We start from the raw sequence: 24,388 nt of genomic DNA, 5'->3' as shown, positions 1-24,388 counted from the left end.
TGATGTAAAATAATAATACATGTTTAAATATGTGTAGCAGCAGAAAGTGCTAAGTTAAATAGCGAAGTAAAACACTGTTACTATCGAGGTTTCTGATGAAAACATAGAAAGGCGAAAGCTGACGAAGGGAAGAAAAATTTTTATGAGTTAGACACTTGTATAGTGTCTTGTGCATTGCAAAATTATAATGTAGAATTAGTMAAAAAAAAGAGAAATTATAATAATTACTTTAGAAAAAGTTGCATGAAGCTCAAACATAATTTCATCTCAGGCTTTAGGCAGAAAACATGTAAAAGCATAATTATAATACAGATTATTGAATAAATAGCAAATCTGTCCTTATTCCTCACTTTGCCTCAAAAGCACAGTAATTACAGCCGACRTTTTAATTTCTGTTTGCTTGCATTCAGCTGCTATCATATTTCAGAAGAGAGCAGGAAAGAGCTCATTTAGCTGAGCTGATGTTGAGAAGGAACACTAAACAGTTTTATTTTAAAAACATMATTTTCATCTCCTGCCTTTGATCTTCTGCTTTCATGCTCATATYTCCCTCATACACAAACAAGAAAACCCACTGCTCTTTTATTGCCGTCCTGCGACATGCCTCCTGTCATGGAACGAATTGGAGACTTTGCTACAGTGARATGTGTCAGAGAGGCTTTTGTGCCATTTCAAATGGCAGCCCATTCCCCCTTGACCTTTCTGGAGATGTGGCAGCAATTTTTGGAGGCTTTTTGCGGATGAAAAAAAAAGACGTCATCTTGTCTAATTACCRCAGAACAATCAGAGGATTGAGAGGAAGAGATGAGATTCACTCATARTAAGACTCCCATTTAGCAGATGATGGATTGCATTGCTAATTTTAAGACATGACTGCATGTCGTTGTGTGTGTCTGAATCAAAATATAATGGGAGCCATCATACCTTTATCGATGACCCTATATTGGTCCACTACTGTGGTAACATATGTATCAGGAGCAAAGCAGAAGTCACTCGAGCTCTGAAAGCAAGAAAATTCAGATCTGAAATTAGTCACTGATCAACCCGAATAACACTAAAAAAATGTATATACATTAAAGTTATTGCATTAAGAAAAAGCTGGATCAATCTCAGCTGGAAAGAACTTATTCATGCTAATTCAGGGACAAGAAGCAAAGATTATAAAGTGAATGCATAATTTCTTAATTTGCATAAATGAAGATTAATTTGCATCAACATTAAAACTAGACGTCCATTAAAGCTAGGTAAATGAAAAAAGAAAACTGGATTTATAACGCTYTATTGTGCATTTTAGTACATTATATTCGCAGTGAAGAACACAACAAACAGCTTYCCCTTTAACAGYCCAGTACTGCAGTTCTAATAACAGCTGCCAGGCTTYAATTACAGGCCTTAATCATTGCTATTAGTCTTTAGGATTTCTGGAAAAAGCYAAGTGACCCAAAAAATGSACACAGGTGTTTATTGAAGCAACACCTATAACAATACGTCTATTAAAAATGGCATTTGAGAAACATGTATTCATTCTGAGATTTAGAGTACTATATCCAGGTTTAAAGAATTTAACAGTCTATCATTTGAGTGTTTCACTTCACTTTCATCAAGATTCTAGCAGAAAAACCATATTGAACAATTACATGTGTTAAACAGAGCAGTTCCACCAGATAAACAAGATCTGTCCTGCAGACACTCACCGCAGAAACGGACAGTTCCAGCCCCAGGGAGACCCAGCTGATAATAAGAGCTATGACACCGAACAACCACACCCTGTGGGAAGCAAGAGGTGAACRCTTCAGCAGCATTAGACCATGAACTATTGCATCAAGAGGTACACTTCCATAAAGAGAGGCTTAACACAATAAAACTGATTAAATTACATGGTCAAACTGAGCAGTTTCTGTGGTAATCTAACATAARGCTCCAAATTAACAAACATAAATCTGAAATGATTTTTGAGCTCGACATCTGTGAAGTAAATACTAATGCAATTTCGTTCTATTTTTAAAGAAAATAATTGAAATTATTGCTTAGGTGTTTTATTTAGGTTTCTGGAAAATTTGGGGCTACGATTAAAAAAAATAAAATAAAATAAGACGGCGGATTCACAAAGTTCACCATTAACTGAACATTTTTGTGCAAGATTTAAGAAATAGGAAGTTGAAATTTTGGCATAACATAAAGAATGAACACATAAGATTCTTTGTTAGTATTCATTTATCCAGAATGTAACATTAATTTATCTGAACTATTGCCATACTAAGTTAGTTTTTGACATTATGAAGAAAATTCATCCATCCATTTTCTTCCGCTTATCCGGGGTCGGGAAGGACCCGAAGAAAATGCTCAACAACAAAAACTCAAACACTTACAAAAAGGAGCCATAAAACTCCTGCTGCAGCAGAGATTTTAATTGCGTCTTATAAACTTGTTTTTTGTTAAAACAGATCAACGATGTGAGGAAACATTGACCAAATGATGACACTTACGCTATAAGTATTCCCTTTGAGTTGCGAATGAGACCAAACAGAACGAGAAGGCAGATGAGGACGTCGAAGAGCAGCAACGTGATGTAGCCCAACCACCTGTGGAGAGAGTCATTTTTTATGCATTTTATTTGATCCTTCTACCASTGAGAGAACACATTTATTGCATAAAACTATTCTGGCATACTAGGCAATTAAATGGTAAATTACTAGGCAATTATCAATAAAAAGTGATAGGTGTTTTTCCAGATCTAATTATGCCAGCCTATAAAAATGTGCATGAAATGAATTCCTTGTGATACTAATTAAAACAAGAGTAAGATTTGATGAATAACCTAAAACCTACTAACATAGTTTTTTTAGTGCAAACTGTTTAATTGGCATTCAATCTTCATAGTGATGGGTAACAATCAGTTCCAGCTAAATTTAAGATTAATAGGGAAGCAACATTCATAAAGGGAGGCTAATCTCAACAGGGTGCTGCCAACAATTCAAGCAAAATACATAAATAAATAAAGCAAAGTTTGAGTCTCTTTAGAGGCACAGACAGTTAATAACCCTATAATATATTAACAATTAACAACATTTTGTTTTGTGTTGAAGACGCCTTACCTTCAGTGATACTTCAAAACCACTAACCACTAAACAGTCCTATTTACTTCTCAAACTGATGCTTTTCTAATCAATAGTCCAGCCTGATAGCTCTTATTTTCAGTTGTATGGTCACATTGAAGTGCACCATGAGTAAAAACAGAACCCTAATCTTATAATGAGAATACATTTAACTCCCTTGATTATAAGGCAATTTTAATAAAGCACACAAATTGTTGGTGAACAAAGAGCAAACTGCTGGCAGCTAAATATCAGGGACTACATTTTCCCTTGAATGTGCAGCTGAGTGCCTACTATTACATAACCAGTCCAAATAGTGTTATTTCTATTAACACTTTTTGCTGCACTTGCATACTTTTGGTATCATGTAAATGGCGTCTGGCCAGATTTCCATTAGAGTATTTTTTTTATTAGAAAACCKTTAAGCTCGCTGCAAGCTTAATGCTGCCTAATGATGTGCTGAAGTAATTTCTTATGATTTGGGCTCCACATAAATTCCTTCTTTAGATTTCCAATAAACATCTAGGAAAATCAATTTGWGAGTCCAGCCACTCAAGATCATTTCACACAAGCTTTCAATATGAAAGGCAGATCGAGTTTCCACAGGGTTGTGCATTAACGTTTCAGTGTCTGCACATAAAGCTTAATAATAAAAAGATAACGTCTGCCGTTCTGTGGAGTGCACCATTATGGTCTTACCTATACCAGTCATACAGTTCGATGCTGGTGGACAAATCTTCCAGAGAAATTAGGTTGTTGTCCCAGAAAGGAATCTCGACCATCTGCCTGACCAGCTCATCCAGTTGGCCCTGCAGCTTTTGGATGATGGAGAGGTAGTCTGCATGCTGAGCATACTGGCCCTCAAGCTGTTGCAGATTCTTGTCCACTGTCTGGTTCAACGACGACGTACTATCATATACCTAGCGTAAAACACATGGACATATGAGGACATGATTGTGTTCAGAGGGAAATAAATACTGGATTTCACAGCAAAGTTGAAATGAAACCACAGATGCTCAGAGCAGAAGAGTGTTGAATTATTTAGACACGTCCATATGACTGTCCTTGTGGTCTTACCAGCTTTTGGACTCCAGTGATTGTGCGGTTAGCGTGGCGGAGGGAATACGTCAGTCGATTCACTCCATCGCAAGTCTCGCCATTCCCATAGAAACCGACAGCTATGCCAGCACTGAGGGGAGACAAAAACRGAGGAGGGGAGACAGGCTAGTGAGGAGGAGGGATTGGCAAAAAAAGAGACACAGAGAGGAGACAGAGAAGAAACCAAGTGTGGGGGACAGCCAGGCAGGGTGAGAGGCGTGTGAACTCTGTTTTAACCCTGTCGGTTCGGACCCCCGTCAACGGGCTCCTTTCAGCCTCAGCAGAAAGACCCTATAGAGAACCATGGAAACACAGAGGAATGGACTAGCAATGGCCCAAAACCCCACGCTAAGGCTGACAAAGACTGCAGTGAGGCAGTAGATCAGCTCTCATCGGCTGTGACAGGCCTCAAACGGCTCAGGCAGCTACATGGGCAGCAATTTCTGAAGGTACAGGAACAGAAAAAGATGTACTTACTTTACACAATTTTGCAATGGTGGCTTAATTTAGAGTTRCATTATTATCTGTTCATTTGAAACTTGTTAATATTACTTGAACTCGTCTACAATTTGCTTGCTTACAGTGACAAACTTCAATGTATTTTTTTTTTTTTTGCGATTTTAGGAATGCAGTTTTCTGGCCGATAACCGATCTTTAAAAAGCCCAACCTGCCAATTCTGTCTTTGGCCGATAGCGACTTTTCATTTTATAACCGACACTGTCTCCAAAGTGTTAGTTACTAGTCTGTACCAATAAAAAAAAAAGTATCTTGGCGAGTTTGAAAAACCGCTAAATATAGGACGAAAAGTCCCCAAATTGGCAACAGTGGGTGACTGTTAGCCGGCCACTTGTAGATGTGACTTGGTGGGCGGGTCCATCGGTCATCTCTCTTTCACGGCAGAGAAAAAGAGGACAGTGGCTGACTTTCAGACATTTTCGGAGTTAAACAAGACTGGTGGATAAGATTGGTTTCACATGCATGTATCGACCAATCTGTAATCAAACAACATTTTTAGAAATTTAGGTWAATTTTTATTAACCAAATTTTATTARTTACGATGATATGGYAAACAGCATATGAGTTAGTCTCAACAAATGCATTAAGGAGAAGCAAATTYCTACAATCTTGCACCAACATGGATAAACTGACAGGCCAGAGGGGAGCTGGGGGTTTTCCTTCTTCCTGTATGGCTGCTAATCTCTTCCTGTCACTATGGTGAGTAAAAATAACATTAAAAACTAATTATATTTYCCGATGTCATATGAACCTACAGATCGTTGCTGCATTTGGAAAGGAGTTAGGAAAACATTGAAACAGATTTTTGCAGGTAAAAAGACAACAGTCTAAATGTAAAGAAATACTAGAAATATAAGCCAAACAAAGCACTGAAACTAAACTGGTAGCGTCAACCTTCCCTCCCCCTCTTCCTATTTTGGCTAAAACATTAGTGCGTGGGTACAAGCGCACAGAGACGCAGCGATTGTGATGCAGTTCTTGTACTCATTGGGTCCCTGAGCTCTTTGTGCGACTCTGAATCAACTGCGGTGGCTCTCTGGAGGCCCATCAACAGGATGAGGAAAACAGGAAACCAACGACGTGTTCAAGGACAGAAAACATGAGCAGATGTGAAATTCTCACACCTTTCTACTCAATGACATAAGAACACCACTAAAGTAAAGAAAATGATTGTAGAGGCAAACGTATAAAGCAGGTGTACTTGTGAAAATTAAATCCATATCCCTGCAACCAAACAATACCGTTCAACTAAAGTTCGAGTGAGGAAAACACTGCCTGGTTAAAACATTTGCGTCTTAATTAGAGTGGAATCTGGCAAGATGGATTCTTTCACGATTAAGAGCTTGAGAATCTGAAAATCCGACAGCGTGTTGAACGCTTGCCGTGATCATGGGGCTATAACRCACAAGCATGTGGTGACATCAAAGTGCAATGTAACACTGTGAATCATGAGCGTGGGTGAAATGAAAAGCTAATTATGCTTGGCAACTCGAATTCGTGGACTGAACCGTCGCCAGCGCGGTCATGTGTTTGCACTCACCTGCACACGAGTGTTGCGATGATGACGCACCAGGCCGTGCAGCAGCAGTCGGCGTTGGGCTGCTCTGAGGTTTTACTGCGCCGGCAGCAAAGCCAAATGGAGTAGAAGAGGAGAAACAGGAGGTCCAGAACCAAACAGGCGAGCGCCAAACCCCCCAGCAACAAGATGGACTAAAGGAAAGAGGAGCAGAGTTATTATTACGTTTTAGGGTCTTTGGAGACTTCTTCAAAAAATGTGCAGTATGCTTTCAGGAATATTGCAAAATGAACTTGCTTGGTCTGGCAGAACTAGGCCGTTATGCAGAACTTCCTCCTCTACAGTCGAACTGGCTGATTTCAAGTTCTCATGAAACCTCTCTAAAACCTTACCAGACTCAAAGCTTCTATAGCGTTCCTTCTTAAGTCCACAGACTGCTCTTTTGATCTCACCACAGTATTCACTTTTACTTCAAAAGGCTGAGCAACGATGTTCAAATCATATGGAMMTGGTGAGATTTCGTCGGGTTTAGCTATTCAAAGTGGRAAAAATGTGAGGATAGCCCAACTATTCCTCAAATATATCTTCTTTTTTAATACACAAACATTGCAGAARGTCTTCAGTCTAAATTTTGTTAAATTAGTTAAAATGATAATAATATTAAATAGCCATATGTCTAAATATGTCAGAAAAATCCTCAGGCTCTTATAGGCTGGCCTATTTTTTTTTTTCCTGAAACCAAGAAACACATTTACAGCTATAACAATAACAGCCGTCACRTTTGTGATAACAAATTTACTGGATTATAAGTTGTCCCAGACATTATTGTGATAAATTATGGTATTATTGTTTTGGGACCATATTAAAGTAATAAAATGGTAATGATATAATAATGCAACTTTGCCTCTTAAAAATCAATAAACTTTCTATTTGTAAGGAACACAACGRAGGAGCTGGAAGATATTTCAAACAGCCCCAAAAAATAAACAAAACGAGCAAAAACAAAACAATGGAAATAAACATGACTGACAACAGAAATCATAAATAAAATGATTAKGAAGTTTGCTTAAACAAAATAGTTTTTAAAAAAAAATACCAGAATTGACGTTATGATTAATAAATTCTAAATTATAATGAATAATGATTTGTTGAGGGTATCGCATTTAATATCTACAATGTTAAATGCGGAAAAGAAAAAAAAAAAACAGCTAGAGGGAAAATATGTAAAAAGAACAGGATTGCAAGATACAAAACATAAAAAAAGGATCTTCTTGAATAATAACTGGTACTCTGGTACTCATGTACTGAAAGTACTTTCAGTACATGAAAGTACTTTCAGTACAGCATGAAGGTACTTTCATGCTGTACTGTCATTACAGCATGAAAGTACTGTCATTACAGTACTGTAATGAAAGTACTGTAATGACAGTACTTTCATGCTTACAGTGGAGTGATGTACAGTGATAGTTAGATCTCTCATCCAACAGCAACATTTCATACAGTATGTAGGTCAGGCAGAAGGTTTCTGTTCGCTGCAGACTCCTGAGGACACACGTCTGTGGCAGATTTCCAAAACCTTGCGTTCTCCTGCTTGCTCCATTTTTATCTCCTCAATCACTCGTTGTGACTAACACTTAATTTTAACAACTGCTGATTTCAATACGAGAACTTATTCTGTTCTTAAAAAACCAAGCAGCGATAACCTTTAAAGAGCGGTAACTCTGCTCCTTTTATCTACTGTGACACACGACTGTGACAGACCGGCTGATCAGACGTAGCCGGATGACTTCTTGGCTCTTGCACGCTGCTCTGCGGAGCTCAGCGAGGAGCAGAAAACGACTATGCAAACGCACAGTAATYTGGGCACATCTCTGACACACTGCAACACAGCAGTCAGTCAAGGTTGCATCATTAAGAAGTGTTTGCATCGTAAGCAACAATGACAGCTCGGCCATCTGGACGAGTTGAAACGTCTTCTTAAGCCTGCGGGCGGAGAGCTGCGTTAACAGTAATTAGCAGGATGTCATCACAGAAGGTTAACGATACCGGTTTACGGGATGAGCCTGTGGCCGAGTGACGTCTGCCATGATTAAACTGTGATGGGAGAGAAATCACACATTTCACCAGCTAAACTACATGTGCATTTAAATACTCCACAAAAATCAGCCATGCTGTTCAAACCGCATAGCAAAGTCATCCATCATCTATCCAATAACCTGCCACAGAACAGGGCTTGTGTAACACAAAGAAGTGGATCGTCTTGACCATTTCCACCAACTCCTGAAGGAAATAAAACGGAGCTGGCAGCAAACACCAGACGCCCACGTGAAGTGAAGGAGGACCAAACAAGAAAACAAACTGCTTCACGCCTTAAGATTAACTTGAGTTTCCAGCCTGCATACCTGTACAAGATCGAGCACATCTCCATAAAACCACCAACGCGTGTCCGGGAACTATCTTCCTGTTTCTCTGGAACCATGAGTCGCTTCTCCAGTTTATGAACCATTTCTTCCTATTAAAGAGGAAACTCTGAATCTTGTGACTTTGTCTCCCAGAAAACCCACAAACACTGTCTGCAGTCCAGATGTGACGTAAAAGATTGTTCTGTAGTCATCCTGACTCTCATCTAAGATTATGTTTTTAATTGTCGTTTTGGTCAAAAATATTTTATTAGAGCTTTTTTATTGCCTTTTCAAAACAAACAAAAAAAAAACTGGATAAAGTTTCCCATTTAAAAGGTGCTAAAAGTATTTCCTCATTGGATGTGTCACCAATCCAGAACATTTAAAAATAAAAATAAAAAAAGCATGGTAGTTAACACCATAATGAGCCATGGGATTTGAGCAACACCAAACTTCTGATTARATTTTGAAAACTAAGCATAATTTCTTCTAAACTTGTGAACACATCCAGTTCTCCTCTCCCCTCYCCTCCCCTCCCCCAGACTTAGCTGATTACTAAGCTGAGTAGACTCCACTTTGACCTTTCCCATGGTTAAAAACGCCTTAATCTGACCGGTTGTCCCTCTTCTTTGTTTGTTGCATTTGCAGAGCGACTCCATATTTTTAAATATTCATGTGTGCTGTAAAAGATGTGATTAAAACACACTGTCACGCAAGTGGTTTCTTAGGTACTTTCAGGATGGTTTTGAAAACACACCAAATGGAGCCAGCTGGCTTGTGCCTGGAAAAGGCCAAAGCCTGGATAGAACAGGTTCACACAGATGGTAACATGGATCACAGGGTAAACAGAACAAACAGGTGCAAACCTGTCACAATAAACCATTAATCTTTAATTCCAGGTTGCAAACATGATCCGTGAACTGTACACYAAAGAAGCCCTAATCCTACTGTTCCCAATTAAATGAGGCGAGTGTGTGATGAGGGATTTTACCTGCTGATATGTCCAGTCTTCTGGTTGGAAATCACTGCTTGTTTGCTGAAACTTTAAGTTGAAGTGGGGAAGTCTGTGCAGCAGGTTCACCCACCAAGGTGGCGAGTAGCTGACCACTGCTGCCATGGCGATGAAAAGTCAGTGAGTCAAAAGCAAAAAAAAAAAAAAAAAAAGGATGCTCTTTCAGGTGTAAACAAGAAAAATAATCCACTTCATCCAGTTTGAGTCCAAGATGGAAACGAAACGCTAAAACAGTTGATGTGTAGCATAAAAGTGCTATCGACAGCTCGTTGTGGCTGTTGAGGAAAAAAAAAAAACACACTAAAATAACTTCATTGGTGAGATATGAAACAGCTGAACAAGCGCCAGCAAGAAGAGCTAACTAAAACTGGCAACTAGCCAACTAATAACCTCCTCAGTCTACCTATTTAACTGTTGCTAACACTGAACTATTAACTATAGCACCCTGTTGTAATGTAACAGYAAACTCCAAAGAGCTAAAGCTCACTTAAAATATGCCTTTATTGAAAAAAACAAAAGCAACCGAGTCTTCAGAGCTAGTTAAGATAGCAATGTAGGTKAGCTAGCTTTTAGCTGCTAGTTAGTTCAGTTCACCGATAGACGGAAGACAAGAAGAAGTAGTCTCTTTTGTTCCAGTTGGCATTCTGGTCGGCACTTCTTTTCGTCCAGATTTGTCGGTTCTCCGGTCTCTTAGTTAATCTTTTCCACACTTATTCCAGCGCAGATGTCTCTCTCTGTTCATTCAGACCGACTTCTCCATCCAGCTAGGAATTGAGCGCAGGAGGCTGGAGCCAACGCTGCGACTGTTCACGACAGTCCCCCAGCTGGCAGTTCAACCCAGCCCCGGCCAGAACTCAGCAAAACCACAYCATTGTCGGTGTGAAAAGGGAWCTTGCAGCGACATCTACTGGCGAGCTGGCATTCAAGCAACGTGAGGTTCATGGAGTGTCGGGAATGTCATTACTGCTTGAAATTTCAGGAMATTTTGATCGCGCTTTAAGCGCGATCAGTGGTTGCTATAGCGACGTAGGTAGACTGCAAATAGACTGTCATTTTTTCTTTAATTATAGAAGGAGAGAAAAATATCAACGTTTAATCAATTTAAAATACATACATTTTTATAAATGCAACATTTCAGTTGGCCATTTCCTTCAAACATAACATTGACAGTCAACCTCTTTTGACTTGAATGGTAATTTATGAATTTTATATGGAGGCATAATTTTACTCCTTACAGACATGGAAAACCAATGACATCATGTCTAAATCACTGTTTCATCATTCATGGAAATACAAAAAAAAATTACCTTAGTTGAGCAATTGTTGAACAAAACTGATATGCTCCTGGAATACTCCAAATTTCTCCAGAAATTCTAATTACATGCCTAAAGAACATATTGTTGTTGATGCCATTGAAATCTGACAAATACRATCAGTTTTTACACTACAAGGGTCTCCTGAAGACAAACACCTGTATGACTTTTCCATTCAGTCATTTTTCCCWGCATTGCATAAAATTGACTTTCAGAACTACAAATTAACACCCCTAGTGTTTATTTCACCAGGAAATGCTAGTTAAATGAAGTGTTAAATTGGTTTCTGACATCCATTTTTCATATGTGCAATGTTGTCGAAACTAAAAGCACACTGAAAGCACACTAAAAGCACACAGAGTGAGGCAGGCAAACTCCATGCATTCGTTTCTTTAAACATTGTTATTATTATTATTATTATTATTATTATTATTATTATTATTATTATTATTATTATTATTATTATTATTATTATTATTTGTTTTTATTTATTTATTTTATCAGGAAACCCAATGAAAATCAATAAACCTTTTTCTAATGTAATTTGCAGCAAGAGATTTCATGAGAATTAAAAGGAGACATCMTATTGTTGCAATTTTTATTCGCTTCATTTGTTCTCTGTTAAATCCAGAATATAATCAATTATCAACACATTGTTTTATATGTTCACAACAGAGCCCTTCACTCTTCATACAGCAGGTTTTCTGACTGTTACTAAAGTTTCTAAATCTTTCAGCATTAAAACTTTACTTTTTAATAAAACGGACATAGTTAGTTTAACTAGCAATCTCTGTGGCAGTGCAACAAACTGGACACTTGATCACTTTATGTCTTTCTCCTACTATTCAAAATGGCATTAAATACATTTTTATAAGTTTTTTTTCTTTTTTACTGTTTTTTCCTCACTGAGTCTATACCAAAAAAAAGGTTAGACATCAGAAAGCTTTATTCGTGATAAAATATTCAGATGAATACACTTGATGTTCGCATTCAGAGTACTGACCAACACTAATTAATTAAACTCTTAATTAATCTTGGTAAAGTTCACATAAAGGGATGATTTGCAATGAACTCTGTCTTAAAAGCTGTCACATCTTAAGAAAAAATAAATATCTACGAGGTGTACGTGAATGCAACATTTGTTATGCAGGCATTTTTTTTGGAGATTGAGGAACAGAGATTAAATCAAATAAACATGCGCTGGTGAGACCAGGAAATAAGAMGTTATATGTAAAACCACTCATGTTTTTTTTWMATTTTTTTATTGTAGAATATAGACTACATAAAGCAAATAGGTAATGTTTAACGAAACYGAGACATAAACTCGCACATTCACGCCCCCACAACCTTTAAAAATCCCCTCAGTGGTGTAGCTGCAGTGGCATCGGCAGCTTCCAGAGCGTGTAGGTGGCAACTGGCTTCACTTCATCAGGACTTGGACTTCAACCAGGAATCACTACAACTTTAAGACGCAAATKACTTGTTTTTCCTTCTCTGCAGGAAATCACATGGAGGTGCTCTTGTGCTCACATGACACCCCGAGCTATGGCAGGAGAGATCAATGAAGGTAACGTGTGAAAACATGTTTTCTACTCTCTCTTGAATCAGTGATTTCCATGTGACTTTTATGTGACTTTTCTCGGTGTATCTGCGAAACTCGCGCGTCAAAACGCGAGGATCTTACAACACGCTGAGATCGCGATTTGAACTCACCTCATGAGAAGTTATCAGTGATCGATCGGAAACAAGTTGTTCCATCTCAAAAGCTCTCATTCATGTCCTCAATTATCCCCCACCGCCCCCCAAACTACTGTTGCTCCTTTCTTGAGCCGTGACCAGAAAGATCAAGACAAGTCGTTGTTTTTCCCCCCCTTCTTCCTGAAATCCTGTCAGGTGTGTCTTGAAAAAATTGATTTAAAATGTCACATCAGTCATTCTTCTTTTTTAATCTCTTTAAATATTTGCAMATTATTAATTCTCTCAATTTGAGTCCATCCTCGTCATTTTTAAAATGGAGCAAATAAAAGTTGCCTTSGCAGAAAAGAAAACACAAAGTCACATGATGTGATGATGTGTTACTATCCCTTTCAAAATGAAAGTTTGTCTTTCATTGATGTCATTTATGCAAAGTCCTCCTGGGTGTTGTGCAGTTAATGGAATATTTCTAATTTTTGAGGAGGATGTGATGCTATGTAGGTGTTGTTCCCCTTTTAGGTTCAGTTCCTGCCTATTACAGAGAAGTGTATGAGGCCATCCGCTGCAGGACAGATGAGAGAGTGCAGGCTGAAGTTTTTAAGCGCCTCCTGGAAAGGACCGGTCTCTCCAAGGCGGCTCTCAGCCAGGTGAGGAGTTCCTCAAGATGCTGAGARGCCAGAARGCTTAAGTACCTTTTGTTGGAAATTAAAGATGAAATATTTAGTAGGGATGTAGCTGGATGAATTCCCTGAAGGCGCCATTCACCTTTTTCTGACCTTTCGTAGCATATCATTCGCTTTTTGTCTTGTGAGAGCTTTGTGCACACAGGAATKCAAACCACAGTTAAAGTTGGATCTCAGACTGAAAAATGTTGACCTTCTCTTTTATATTGTCTCTGTCCACCATTTATTTTATTTTTTTTCAGATTGCTGAGCATATTGACTGTACAGATGGATTCCTTACTAAGCTCACCCTCTATAAAGCGCTGGCTTTAATTGCTCTAGCCCAGCAAGGGAAAAAGCCAAGTCCCAAACTATTCATACATGGTAAGWGACTGTGTTGCAGTGACAGCAGAAAAGTAAAGGGTTTTTGCTTAATGAGTAGCTTGGTGTCCAAAGATGGCCTCAGAAATGCATMATCTGTTCACGTGCAAGGTGCAAATGTCACTCTTTTATTAGCTCTCCTGGAAGTTTTTCTCGACACTTTTACCAGAAGCATAAATTCAGCAGCAACTTTACTGCGGTTAGCAAGTGATGTGTGTTTGGGAATATTTTTAGAAAAGCCCTTTTGATGCACATTTATTTCTTCTTATACGGATAAAACCGCAACATGTGCTGGGAGTCTATGGTTACAGTGGCTTGCAAAAAGTAATTATATCTCTTTAACTTTTGTACTTTACAACCTGGATCTTTGATGTACTTTATATGAGTGAACAACAAGACATGCTTATTGAAAAGTGGATGAAAATGTCTTGCACAGGAATGTTTGCACAGTCTTCTTTACAAATAGCCCAGGCTAGGGGGAGAGTATCTGCAAACATACATTTTCAAGTATTGTTGAATATATTTTCAATGGATTTAAAGGCCTTCACAGAACAGCTTTATTTAGACAATGCACAGATGTACTCGATGTACAAATCCAGTGTCTTCTGAAAGTAAATGCTTTTGCATGACAGACTAAATATAAAGACGTTAAAGGTTATAAATATATATATTTTTGYAGCTTGCTGTATTTTTAAGTGTTGTTTTCTCTCCCTCTCTGTGGGATGATGATAGAGGGATATTTTATGGTTTTCCTAAAGGTAACTATTATGCAGACTTGACTTGGATCCATCTGCAGGCTTTAGTGTTGAATCCAGTTTTGTTATTTCAGGTGTGGGCAGTATGGCAACTTGCTTCATGCCACTTCCTGTTCTGCACCAGAACTCTCTTTGAGTTTGCCTCAGTAAATTAAATTTTATACACAGCTGTCTTGGAATGTCCTGGAAGGAATCATTAAAGGTCGCATGGATTACTGTCAAGAACACTTTTATAGAGAGAAACTGAGGGGGGAAAAAAAAAAGGCATTCTGAACTGTTTTGAAATTCCAGTCACTCCTAAAGTATTGATTCAATCACAGAGAACAAATGTTAGCTCTGAAATGTGTGATTTACAGAGTTGCCAAAACCCCAACTCGGCGAGCCGAGGGAACTGAGCGCTCTGAGGATGCAGCCGGCTCAGGACGACATGCTCACCATTTCGCAGACATTTGAACAGCTTCTCACCAAAGACACAATCCAGGTGGAGCTGATTCCGGAGAAGAAGGGCCTGTTCCTCAAGCATGTGGAGTATCAGGTCACCAGCCAGGCAAGGAAATTCAAATCTGCAACATGTTACAGTGTCGTGTTGAAAATACTCCATTTTTTTTATCAAGTAGTTTGCACAAATCCACATCAGAACAGACAAAATCAATTGTGCTCATACCTATTTTGTAATTCAGTTTCATCGTTTTTACTTTTTAGCGTTATAAAATGTCAGTATACAGGCGGTACAGTGATTTTGACGTCTTCCACGAAGTTTTGCTGCAGAAGTTTGCCTACAGAGTGGTTCCGGCACTGCCGCCCAAAAGGATGCTGAAGGGAGGTGGGTTTCTGTGCAGACTGCACTGTTAGGTCTCTATTTGTTTTGTTTATTTACCAGATTTGTGTTCTGCATCAACATTTCAAAGTTTTGATTTGTTTTGAGATAATTTAGGTTGAAATTCCAGCTTTTAAAAATCTTTTTTTTTTTTTTTTTATATAGACAAAGAATTGTAAGGATTTTTTTTTGTCATTTGGTTCTTCAAAGCTTTTGCGTAACAGAGACATAAACCAGTGATGCATAAATTTAGCTTCTTTCACTTCCTGAAGACTTGAAGCTTTAGTGATAATTATGTGAGTTATTCAAAAAGGATTCATGGTGTTTAGCCATGGTTTTACAAAAAATAGTCTTTGAATGTGTCATTCTGATAACTTCATCTCTGCTCCTCTTTTGATTCTGACACATGGAGCTTTTGTTGTTCAGATTTGTGAAACTTGTTGAATATTTCTTTTCATTTAAACAGAAATATTTTCTGACAAGTTTTAAATTATTTGCCCATTTAAAATGGACAAATCGGTAAAAATTTGATGCGGTTGTGCTGTGCACTTATTTAAGGTCGTTTGTGTTACCTTATGTCCCATCAGTCTGTCTGTATGGAGAGCATTTCATATCCAACAGGAGGAAGGGAAGGGATTAGTAACAGATTAATCCAAATGTATACTTCTCTTATCACTTATTCTCCCTGCCCCCTCATTTTCATGTGCACAACAAGTACTCCTAAAACTCTGATAAGAGGCATMATTTCTCAGTTAAGCACTATGATGTTGTTTTGATGATTTAACTACAATGGGTTTAATAATCTCTTGAGATTAATTCTTAAGCGAGTGTTTGGATCTATGCTAGTTCTAGCTGTGATGTTGCTTTAGAAGACAGCTTCTGTAATTTCCCTCAGTGTTGATATGACTCACTGTATGCCCCCTGATTACTGCCCCAGCTGCTTCTCCGGGGATTTTTCGATGGTTCTTATCTACACTAAACCATTTTTATCTCTTTTTTTTTAAAGACTTAAAAGGTCAGGGATAATGATATCTCTAGCAACTCTTCTTTGTGTGTGGCCATGACAAAGAAGAACTGTAGGACTGAGTTTTGGTCTAAGATTTTTGGTCTTAACTGACCATTTTCTAGCCAACACTACGTATATGTTCTGAAATCTAAGAATCTGCAGGGGGAATATTTTGCATTTAGATCAGCCTTGTGGGATTATGAGCACTTGACGCTCGAGTTTAACTGTTCTAGTTATGTTGCCTTTGCACACTTCTAAAGTAAACCTCCAGATATTWGTTTTTTTTCTTTTATTCACAGTCCTAACTTCTATGTCCGAGCGCGAGTTCATTGAAGGGAGAAGACGAGCTCTGAGCAGATTTATTAACCTGGTGGCTCGTCACCCCCTCTTCTCTGAGGATGAGCTGGTCAAGACCTTTCTCACCTACAGTGGCTCTGTATGTTTCCAAGCATTTTCTTGCACAATAAGCACTATCTTCACGACGCATGGGAGCAAAGCACATCCTGTTTGATTCACACTTTGTCCTTTTCCACTCACCCACTCGTCACCCTGCTCCGCAAACAGGATGTCCAGACAAAGCTGCGTGACACTTGCAAGAAAACGGGTGACGAGTTTATGACCAACAGGATTGCAACCCAAGCTAAGGTTCGTCATGGATATGGTGACTTCAGGCGCACTTTTTYCTACTGCTCTTACTTTCATTTACAACCTGTAAACATAATGGAGGTGATTCTGTCGGACCTGTTTTGCAGGAGTATCTCCCAGCAGACATTCAGGCTCAGTTCTCAATGAGCAAAGAGCTGATTAAAAATATCCACAACAGCTTCCAGAGGCTGCGGGACAGAGCTGAAAAAATGGCCGAGCGCTCAATGGAGAATTCAACTGATCTGGTCCAGTTTGGTCGAGAGCTTAGGTATTTTTTGTTATGAAGGATATACAGTTAATCATCCTCTAGGATTTATGGCTTTTGCAGAAGGATTCAATCCGGAGTAGCCCGGATCCTGCAATATTTTATTCTTTTCTTATATTAATGTTTTCGCCAGTGCTTTGGGCTCAGATGCGACGACTCTTCCTTCCCTGGCCTCCTCCCAAAGCAGCTGGGGAACCCTGCGTCAGTCTTTGAAAAGCCTGTCGGAGGAGTTTGCAGTTTTATCCGACAAAGCCGCTCAGCAGGTACAACCTTGAGTGCATGCCAAACTAAAACTATTTGATAATTGTTGTTCTGTTCATGTCTCCAGGGCAGACGGGAACAGGACGACGTTGTGGAAAAACTGAACTTCTTCCTAGATTTGCTGCAGTCATACAGAGTGAGCAAGCTTGACTTTCGTTTCTTTTGTACTGACAGGAATGTGGTATGTCTAGRCGGCGAAAAATTCTTTTAATCCAGGATAATGCAGATGTAAGTAAGGGCATTCAGGAGTTGGTTACCATAATGCCACGAGGGAATGATATCAGCAACGATGCTAATAAAGAAATCATTGGTGTATCGATCTTTAGAAAATAGGCTTAAGACCATTTCCCCTCCAGAACTAAACTGTTCTACAGGAACAAASATTTGCATGTTGAAAGCATCGCAGACAATTACCACTGAAGTAACTATTTGGACATGCAGGAAGCCTCTCAACAGTTAAATCTCATTTAGCTCCTTATAAAAAACGTGAACACTTGAACTTCAACTTCCTGTAAAATGAGACGTGTCCTTATCTTTATTTTTGTAGCAGACTCATGGAGGTAAAAACCGACTRGTATTTGAGCCAAGTTACTCCACTGCATGGTTTTTCCACTGTGGATATGATGGTCTTTTTGTAATACACTCAATATTTTTATTTTTATTTTTTTTTGTGCAAAGCATTTTGGAATTGCAGCTCAAAAATATATATTTCTGTCTTACCAAACTTTTAACACATTATTTCTTAAGGTTTAGAAGACGCTAGCAAAGCTAGGATATTTTCTGTAGAAGAAGTTTTATGTCTTGAAATACAACTTAGTTCAGAAATATGGCGAACACAGAGGATTGTCACAACCAGAACTTGTTRGAAATGCCTCCAGTTTTTGCCATTGCTGTTGCCTTAATATCTAGCTTCTGTCTAGTCTTTTTTTAATTTATTTAATTAATTAATTTTGGAGAGTTTCTGGAATATCTCAGTTGTTTAATTTTCTCACATTTATGTCCAATTGTTTTTATATAKTTCTGCAGAAGGATTTGTGTGCCTCTCCTGACTGACACATTTGTCAACCTCGAATCATCTTTTCCTCCCTCTGTAAATTGTGACTTTTACTAAAAGATGCAAATGTCAAAAATCCCAGAACGATAACTTCATCTCAAGTTCAGCTATACTTAGATACAGGTGTTAATTCAAGAGGACCGATTGCTGAAGTTGARTCGTAATTTTTAAGTGTTTGTTCAAAGGTGCACACAGTTACGCAACATGGTTATTTTTATTTTATTACTCAACTCCCATACATGTTTGTCAGTTGCATTGTGCAAGCTAAATGTCATGATAAAGGTGAAAAAAGTTTGAAAATTATTCCCCGTTATCTCCTCCTAAAATCTTTAACAGCCCCACAGTATGTTTATTATTATTATTATTTATTTTATTTTTTTTAAGTTTCTCCTTTTAAGAACAGAACTTTTATTTCCGGGAATGCTTTTCAACTAGATGGATTTATAAAATTGCAGCTCTTGTTTGTCAAAGTACTTTAAGTTATCCATACTTTTGTCCCAATGCTTCTCCTGTCACTCATCTGTTACRTAATGTCGWGGTGAAGTGCATCACCCCGCCACTTTCAGTCAATCAGTAAGAACTGCTGCCTGTTTTTCTTTCTTTTTTCCCCTCTAGGATCTCTGYGAGCGTCATGAAAAGGGCGTGCTTCACGAGCACCAAARAGCGCTGCACAAGTACAGCATGATGAAAAGGCAGATGATGAGTGCCACTGTTCAGTCCAAAGAGCAGGCTTCTGTGGAGCAGCTGGAGTCGCGAATCGTTCAGGTGATTGTCCTTTCAGTTTCATTTTGTTTGCCTAATTATAAAACTTTCTTTGCAAAAGCTTTATCTGAGTCGTGACATAAGCTATTAGAATGGCAGTGGAAGCACTGTCATGGTGGAAGGTGACCTTGTCATACATTTAATGGTGCTGTTGGGAAGCAAAGCCGGGATTCAGAGCTGGGGCAGGCTGCTGTGATGTGGACTTCAGGCCTTTTAACTCCTAACACCCTTTTTCATGCACAAAAACACTCTCACTCAAACTGGATAATCCTCAAAAAGTATAGAGTCTTCTCTTTAAACCCTTTGAGCACATTTAATTTAATGTGGTAAATCACAGACTCATTTGCAGACTAAAAACAAATTTTCAGACACTGGTACAAAGCTGAGTTCATGTTAAGAAGGTAATTAATTTTATTTTATTCTTTCATTTTCTTGGTGTTTTTTTATCTTCTGAATGCAGCCAGTGTGCTTTGTCTGTGTTTGCCATTTAAACACRTTTTTCAGTTCATTTCCTTAAACAAATTGCACTTTAGGGGAAACAAGCATGTGCAATTTGGACATATAAAACTGTTCCCTATATTTTGACATTTCTTCACTTATCAAATGCTTTAGCATTTTATTTTGTTAATTTATTTCAGTGTTGATAGAAGTGCTTTCTTTTTTTTTTTTTTAAGGTTTGAGGCTCATGGCCTCAACATTTCTTATGTTTCTTAGAAACATTACATCTTGGCCAACAGATGTTAGATTGTATGGTTTTCTATCAAAAACTATGATACCATGGTTATTAAAGCAGGTATTTATACTTTTGACTGTGTGGAGTGGAGAGGTGCAATGTTCTACTCAAAAATGAACTCAGCCTCTAAAGCTTGTCTGCAGAAGGAAACATGCTTTAAAATGTCCTGGTAGATTGTCTCTGATACATCTGTGTGTGGTGACTCCTAAGTCCAAATCCTGTGAAATGTCCCAAACTCTTGACTGGGTTTTACTCCAGAATCCTATCCAGGYACAGCTGCTATAATCCCTGTTACTACCAGTTTTTTCCTTCCACTCAACTTTTCATTAACAGAGCACTCTGTAAATGGCCAGCTTCTTTACTAATTAACTTTGCACTGTATCTTTTTTTTGTCGAAGATTGCCTGCTGAACAACTGTCRAGTCAGCTGACTTGGTGATTTCTGCAGGCCATAACATTCCTACATTTYAAATCCTGTTTTGTTGGACTCCTGGTGGGTCCATTTTTGCATGTAATTGCCCCCCAAAAAAATTTGTCTTGAAGAAATATGTTAAAAAGAGAGAACATTTCAGTATTTTTAGAAGTACCAATCCTATCGTACTGCCAAAATGACATTGAACATCGAGAATATCCTTTCCTAGCAACTGTTGYGTAATGGAAAAACTTTAGGGAAAGGTAAGGCTATTTACACAGCACCAATATTACAATAGGGGATTCAAAGTGCTTTACAGGAAATGAAAAGGCAAAATGAAAGATAAAACACATTTAAGTCTTTAATTCTAAACAAGGCAAGAAGTTGCAAAGAGTAATATATTCAGTCAAATAAAAGTAWAAAAAGGAAAACATTTCACAAGCAAAGTAAAAGTCCAGACACTGTGCATTCCAAGATTAATCGTCTGGGGAACGCATCTTATGAAAGAACTTTATTTTTTTAACAAAAAGATAATAGCTTCCTCTTGTTTTTATTTTTATGTTKTCATCATAATTTGACATTAATAATCACTTTTCTATTTTGGCATAATTCTTTTAATAGCAAGAAAGTGCCATCCAGACCATGGAGCTCCGCAACTATTTCTCCCTGTTCTGCCTTCATCAAGAGACGCARCTTATCTTCACCTACCTTCCAATCACCGCCAACATTCTTGGGGCTTTCGTTAACTCCCAGGTCCAAGGACACAGAGAGGTAAAGGCTGTATGGAAATGGGTTTTCCTCCAGCTCGCCTTGATGTCGACTCAGCACCTCTTCAGTGGGAATGTCCAATATAGTTTTAGATTAGCTCCTAAAGTCTGACAAAAGAGCTAATACTGAAGGATGTGTGACTGGATTAGAACTGCAGTATATTTCCCATAAAAAAGTGCATATCACATACAGCATGTCCACCTTTTCTGTTTTTTAAAAAAAGGTATATCCTTTCTCATTTATTTATATATAAGTCCGGTGGAATTTTTGAATTAGGTTTTTTTTGGACCTGAAGTGTTTTAGCATTTGGTTATGGAACTGTATACCAAAAATATTCATTTTACATAAAGACAAACTTGTTTTCTTTTTTTCTGTTTTGCTGATCAGATGGGTGATGTGTGGAATGAACTCCAACCTAAGCTCGGGTGTCTCTTTGGCAGTAATAACGGACTGAAGCCTCCAATCTGAAAAAGCATTGCAAAGCAGAAGATAAACACTCCTACAGACGAAGAGCGCCAACTGGAAAATGAAAAGCTCTGTGAGCTTAATGCCTGAAAATGTTTTAGGCACAGCTGTTCCCATTTCCATTCAGTAAGATGCTGTGATTAACCCCATGTAAATTTGTGTTCTGTGATGTTTTCAGAATCAGCTTTTACAGATGTAAGCACAGCAACAAGGTGTTATTATAAAAGGGATCTAAAATGGTTAACACTCACTCATTCTGAYACAAAATGATCTGTTTACATCTTTTCAGAAGTTGGACACTAAGATGCTGACACTGAGATTTCAGTCTTTCTGGATGTTTTTTTTTTTTTTTTTAGATCTATCAACTGCATTCATTTTTAAGATGAAAATTGGATACTAATTGCTGTACAAATGCAATGTTTATATTCTCAACAATTCTGGGTTTTTTTGTGTTTGTTTGGACATGAAAAAATGTGACTAGAAACAACATATTTTAAATAACTTCTTCAGGTAAATAAAGGACACTCAAAATAAACCAAAGGATACTTTGTAAATCCTTAAACGAAAATTGGTCATTATGTATCTGCAAACGGCAAACGTTGCAGGCACTCTAAAAGAGGTTTTTGCAAGTAAAGTTTGCCAATTTTCTTTGAAAATTCATTTCAACATATTGAAACAGGAAACCAGGCTTATTCTAATTCATTCACAACACGCTTTTAATTTTTGACTACTGTAACGGGTCTTTAATCCTTTAACTTTAGGTTGTCACTGTATTTGATTCGATTTTGAACTCAGTTTTCTTTTGCAGATCCTGTATTATAAGATTATATGCATCAAAAATTTTTCTATTTTCAACAAACAAATTGAAAGGAGAATTGACRATCACGATTAATGAATCTGGGTGTAACAATGAGATTCATGCACTAGAAATGCCTGTTAATCACACCAATAATAATAGKATGGACAAGTATGAAACCCTAGTGGATGTAGGTTTAAAGTTATCTTACTTTTTCAAACATGTTTCTGTCGACTGGATGTAATGTTAACATTCTGGAGTGACTGAGTTAAATATRTAGATGGACCTCAAAATGACCTCCTTTCCATTCAAAAACAAACACATGGCTGAATGTAAATTATTTTAAACCTACATTTGCCAGGACTGTGAATATATATACACACATTTGTTTTAAGGACCAAGTTTAACAGCCAACAATATTAAATTCAGTACAAAACTCAAACAAAACTCTATATTTTGTATTAAAAGAAAAATATATATTGTACTGAATACATATTGCTGAATTTTGTTAGTTCAGAAATAAACTTGCTTTCAACAAGCTGCTGCTGCTGTTGCTTTGGTTAATTTGCTGATATTTCTCAAGAAAACATCCAATGAGACGGGTTACAGAAAAWTTTTTTAATTCCACTTGTTACAGTTGAAAAGCTTGTACAGTAAACGCTTCCTCTTCCTATCCAAATGATCATSTCATTCCTTTCACTAAATGAACTGTGAACACCAACAGTTACCTTCAGTAATAATTGTCAACATTTAAACACCTTATTTTTCTCCTCATGGTCGCAGACATAAAACACTACAAGGTTTGACATCAAAGCTCCTGAACCTCCTCCAGCTTGTGACTGAGAATCACGTCCTCACCCTGGAACTTRAAGTATCCCACAAATTTCTTCTTCTGGAGCATCAAAGGAAACCACAAGACATCATCGGCCCACATCTGACCGAAAGGGATTTTGTCACAGTCAAACCACTGAGGCCTCATTTCTATAAAACACAATATATGGAAAAATTAATCAAACTGAACAACTCAAATGTGTTCCCCAGATACATGCTGATCAATGTACAGATGGCTGAACAAAACTCAAGCAAAAGATTAAAAAAATAAAAATAAACACCTCATATAACTGTAAAGTATGGTGATGTCTTGCAGTCACTGAGAAGACCATAATCTCATTTTTACACCCACTTAAGTATTCTAGAGTCAAATTTGTGGCTATCTGACAAATCAAGCTTCTTCTAAATTGGACTGTGCAACAGCAAATCTACAACAGAGTGAGTGAAAAAAAAAGTTCTGACCTCAACCAGATTGAAATGCTGCAGTAGGAGCAATGTTCAAACTTAATGAAGTGCTGCAATACCATATGCAGATAGGTGGGCAAGAATGCTTCCACAACAATCATGAGGAAATGTATTTAAGTTGCTTAAGATGGTTCTTCAAGCTGTTGAAAGACGGGATGTACCACAGTTRATTTTAATTTGGCAATGACCAAGTTATTTTATTATCAAAACAAACGCATGTGGATTATTTAAATCCTCAAATAGCTTTCAATACCCATTTGCTTTTTCTAAAATAAAATAAATCATGCACTTCTTTTTTAATTATTCACACTCGAAATGTTCTTTTCTCCTTCAGTTTCTGGACTTTGACTTCCATTACAACTCCAAACCTTTTACTTAAAGTGTTACGTCTGATTACATCAGGAGTTATGCTTCTCTGTATCTTTGTATGTTTGGTCTCCACATAGTTGACCTTGACTTATTTCTTACACAGCAAACAGAACTGCCAASTATTTAATCTTGCTACAATTCCCTCTTTGCTCTTAAAGGTGCATTGACACATTTTAAGGCTTCCTTCTAAAATAACACCTGAAACCTATTTTTTTCCTCCCTCTGTGGTGAGCGTCTTTAATTCAATCACTGTTCTTGTACACCAGGAGGGGTGCTGGTGCCCATCTCCAGCAA

At 37.8% G+C, this 24,388-nt stretch overlaps 2 protein-coding genes across 4 annotated transcripts in view; one reads left to right on the top strand and one right to left on the bottom strand.

The window, feature by feature from the left end:
• ttyh3a (tweety family member 3a) overlaps positions 1–9,760 on the bottom strand; it is a 23,198-nt gene extending 13,438 nt beyond the window's left edge. Inside the window, 7 exon segments of the mRNA XM_017306337.1 lie at positions 925–1,000; positions 1,695–1,767; positions 2,487–2,582; positions 3,795–4,015; positions 4,173–4,284; positions 6,251–6,420; positions 9,620–9,760. Coding sequence (XP_017161826.1) covers positions 925–1,000; positions 1,695–1,767; positions 2,487–2,582; positions 3,795–4,015; positions 4,173–4,284; positions 6,251–6,420; positions 9,620–9,745 — 874 coding nt within the window. The 5' untranslated portion in view covers positions 9,746–9,760.
• A 722-nt stretch (positions 9,761–10,482) lies between these two features.
• snx8a (sorting nexin 8a) lies at positions 10,483–22,967 on the top strand. 3 transcript variants are annotated; one of them, XM_008415903.2, is made up of 13 exons: positions 12,363–12,520; positions 13,168–13,295; positions 13,574–13,694; positions 14,803–14,993; positions 15,149–15,269; positions 16,569–16,705; positions 16,834–16,914; positions 17,022–17,182; positions 17,313–17,442; positions 17,508–17,576; positions 19,110–19,259; positions 21,022–21,171; positions 21,556–22,967. In XM_008415903.2, exons 1-13 carry the CDS (start codon positions 12,484–12,486, stop codon positions 21,634–21,636), a joined length of 1,557 nt encoding a protein of 518 aa, XP_008414125.1. In that variant the 5' UTR covers positions 12,363–12,483; the 3' UTR covers positions 21,637–22,967. The 3 variants fall into 3 exon arrangements, with proteins under 3 accessions (XP_008414124.1, XP_008414123.1, XP_008414125.1); XM_008415902.2 differs by lacking the exons at positions 19,110–19,259; positions 21,022–21,171; positions 21,556–22,967 and adding an exon at positions 10,483–10,571 and having other exon boundaries at positions 12,454–12,520; positions 17,508–18,067; XM_008415901.2 differs by lacking the exons at positions 19,110–19,259; positions 21,022–21,171; positions 21,556–22,967 and adding an exon at positions 12,181–12,356 and having other exon boundaries at positions 12,454–12,520; positions 17,508–18,067.
• The last annotated feature ends 1,421 nt before the right edge of the window (positions 22,968–24,388 follow it).

Source organism: Poecilia reticulata, linkage group LG8, assembly GCF_000633615.1.
Source record: "Poecilia reticulata strain Guanapo linkage group LG8, Guppy_female_1.0+MT, whole genome shotgun sequence".
NCBI lineage: Eukaryota > Metazoa > Chordata > Actinopteri > Cyprinodontiformes > Poeciliidae > Poecilia > Poecilia reticulata.
This window is presented reverse-complemented; position numbering and strand designations above follow the sequence as displayed.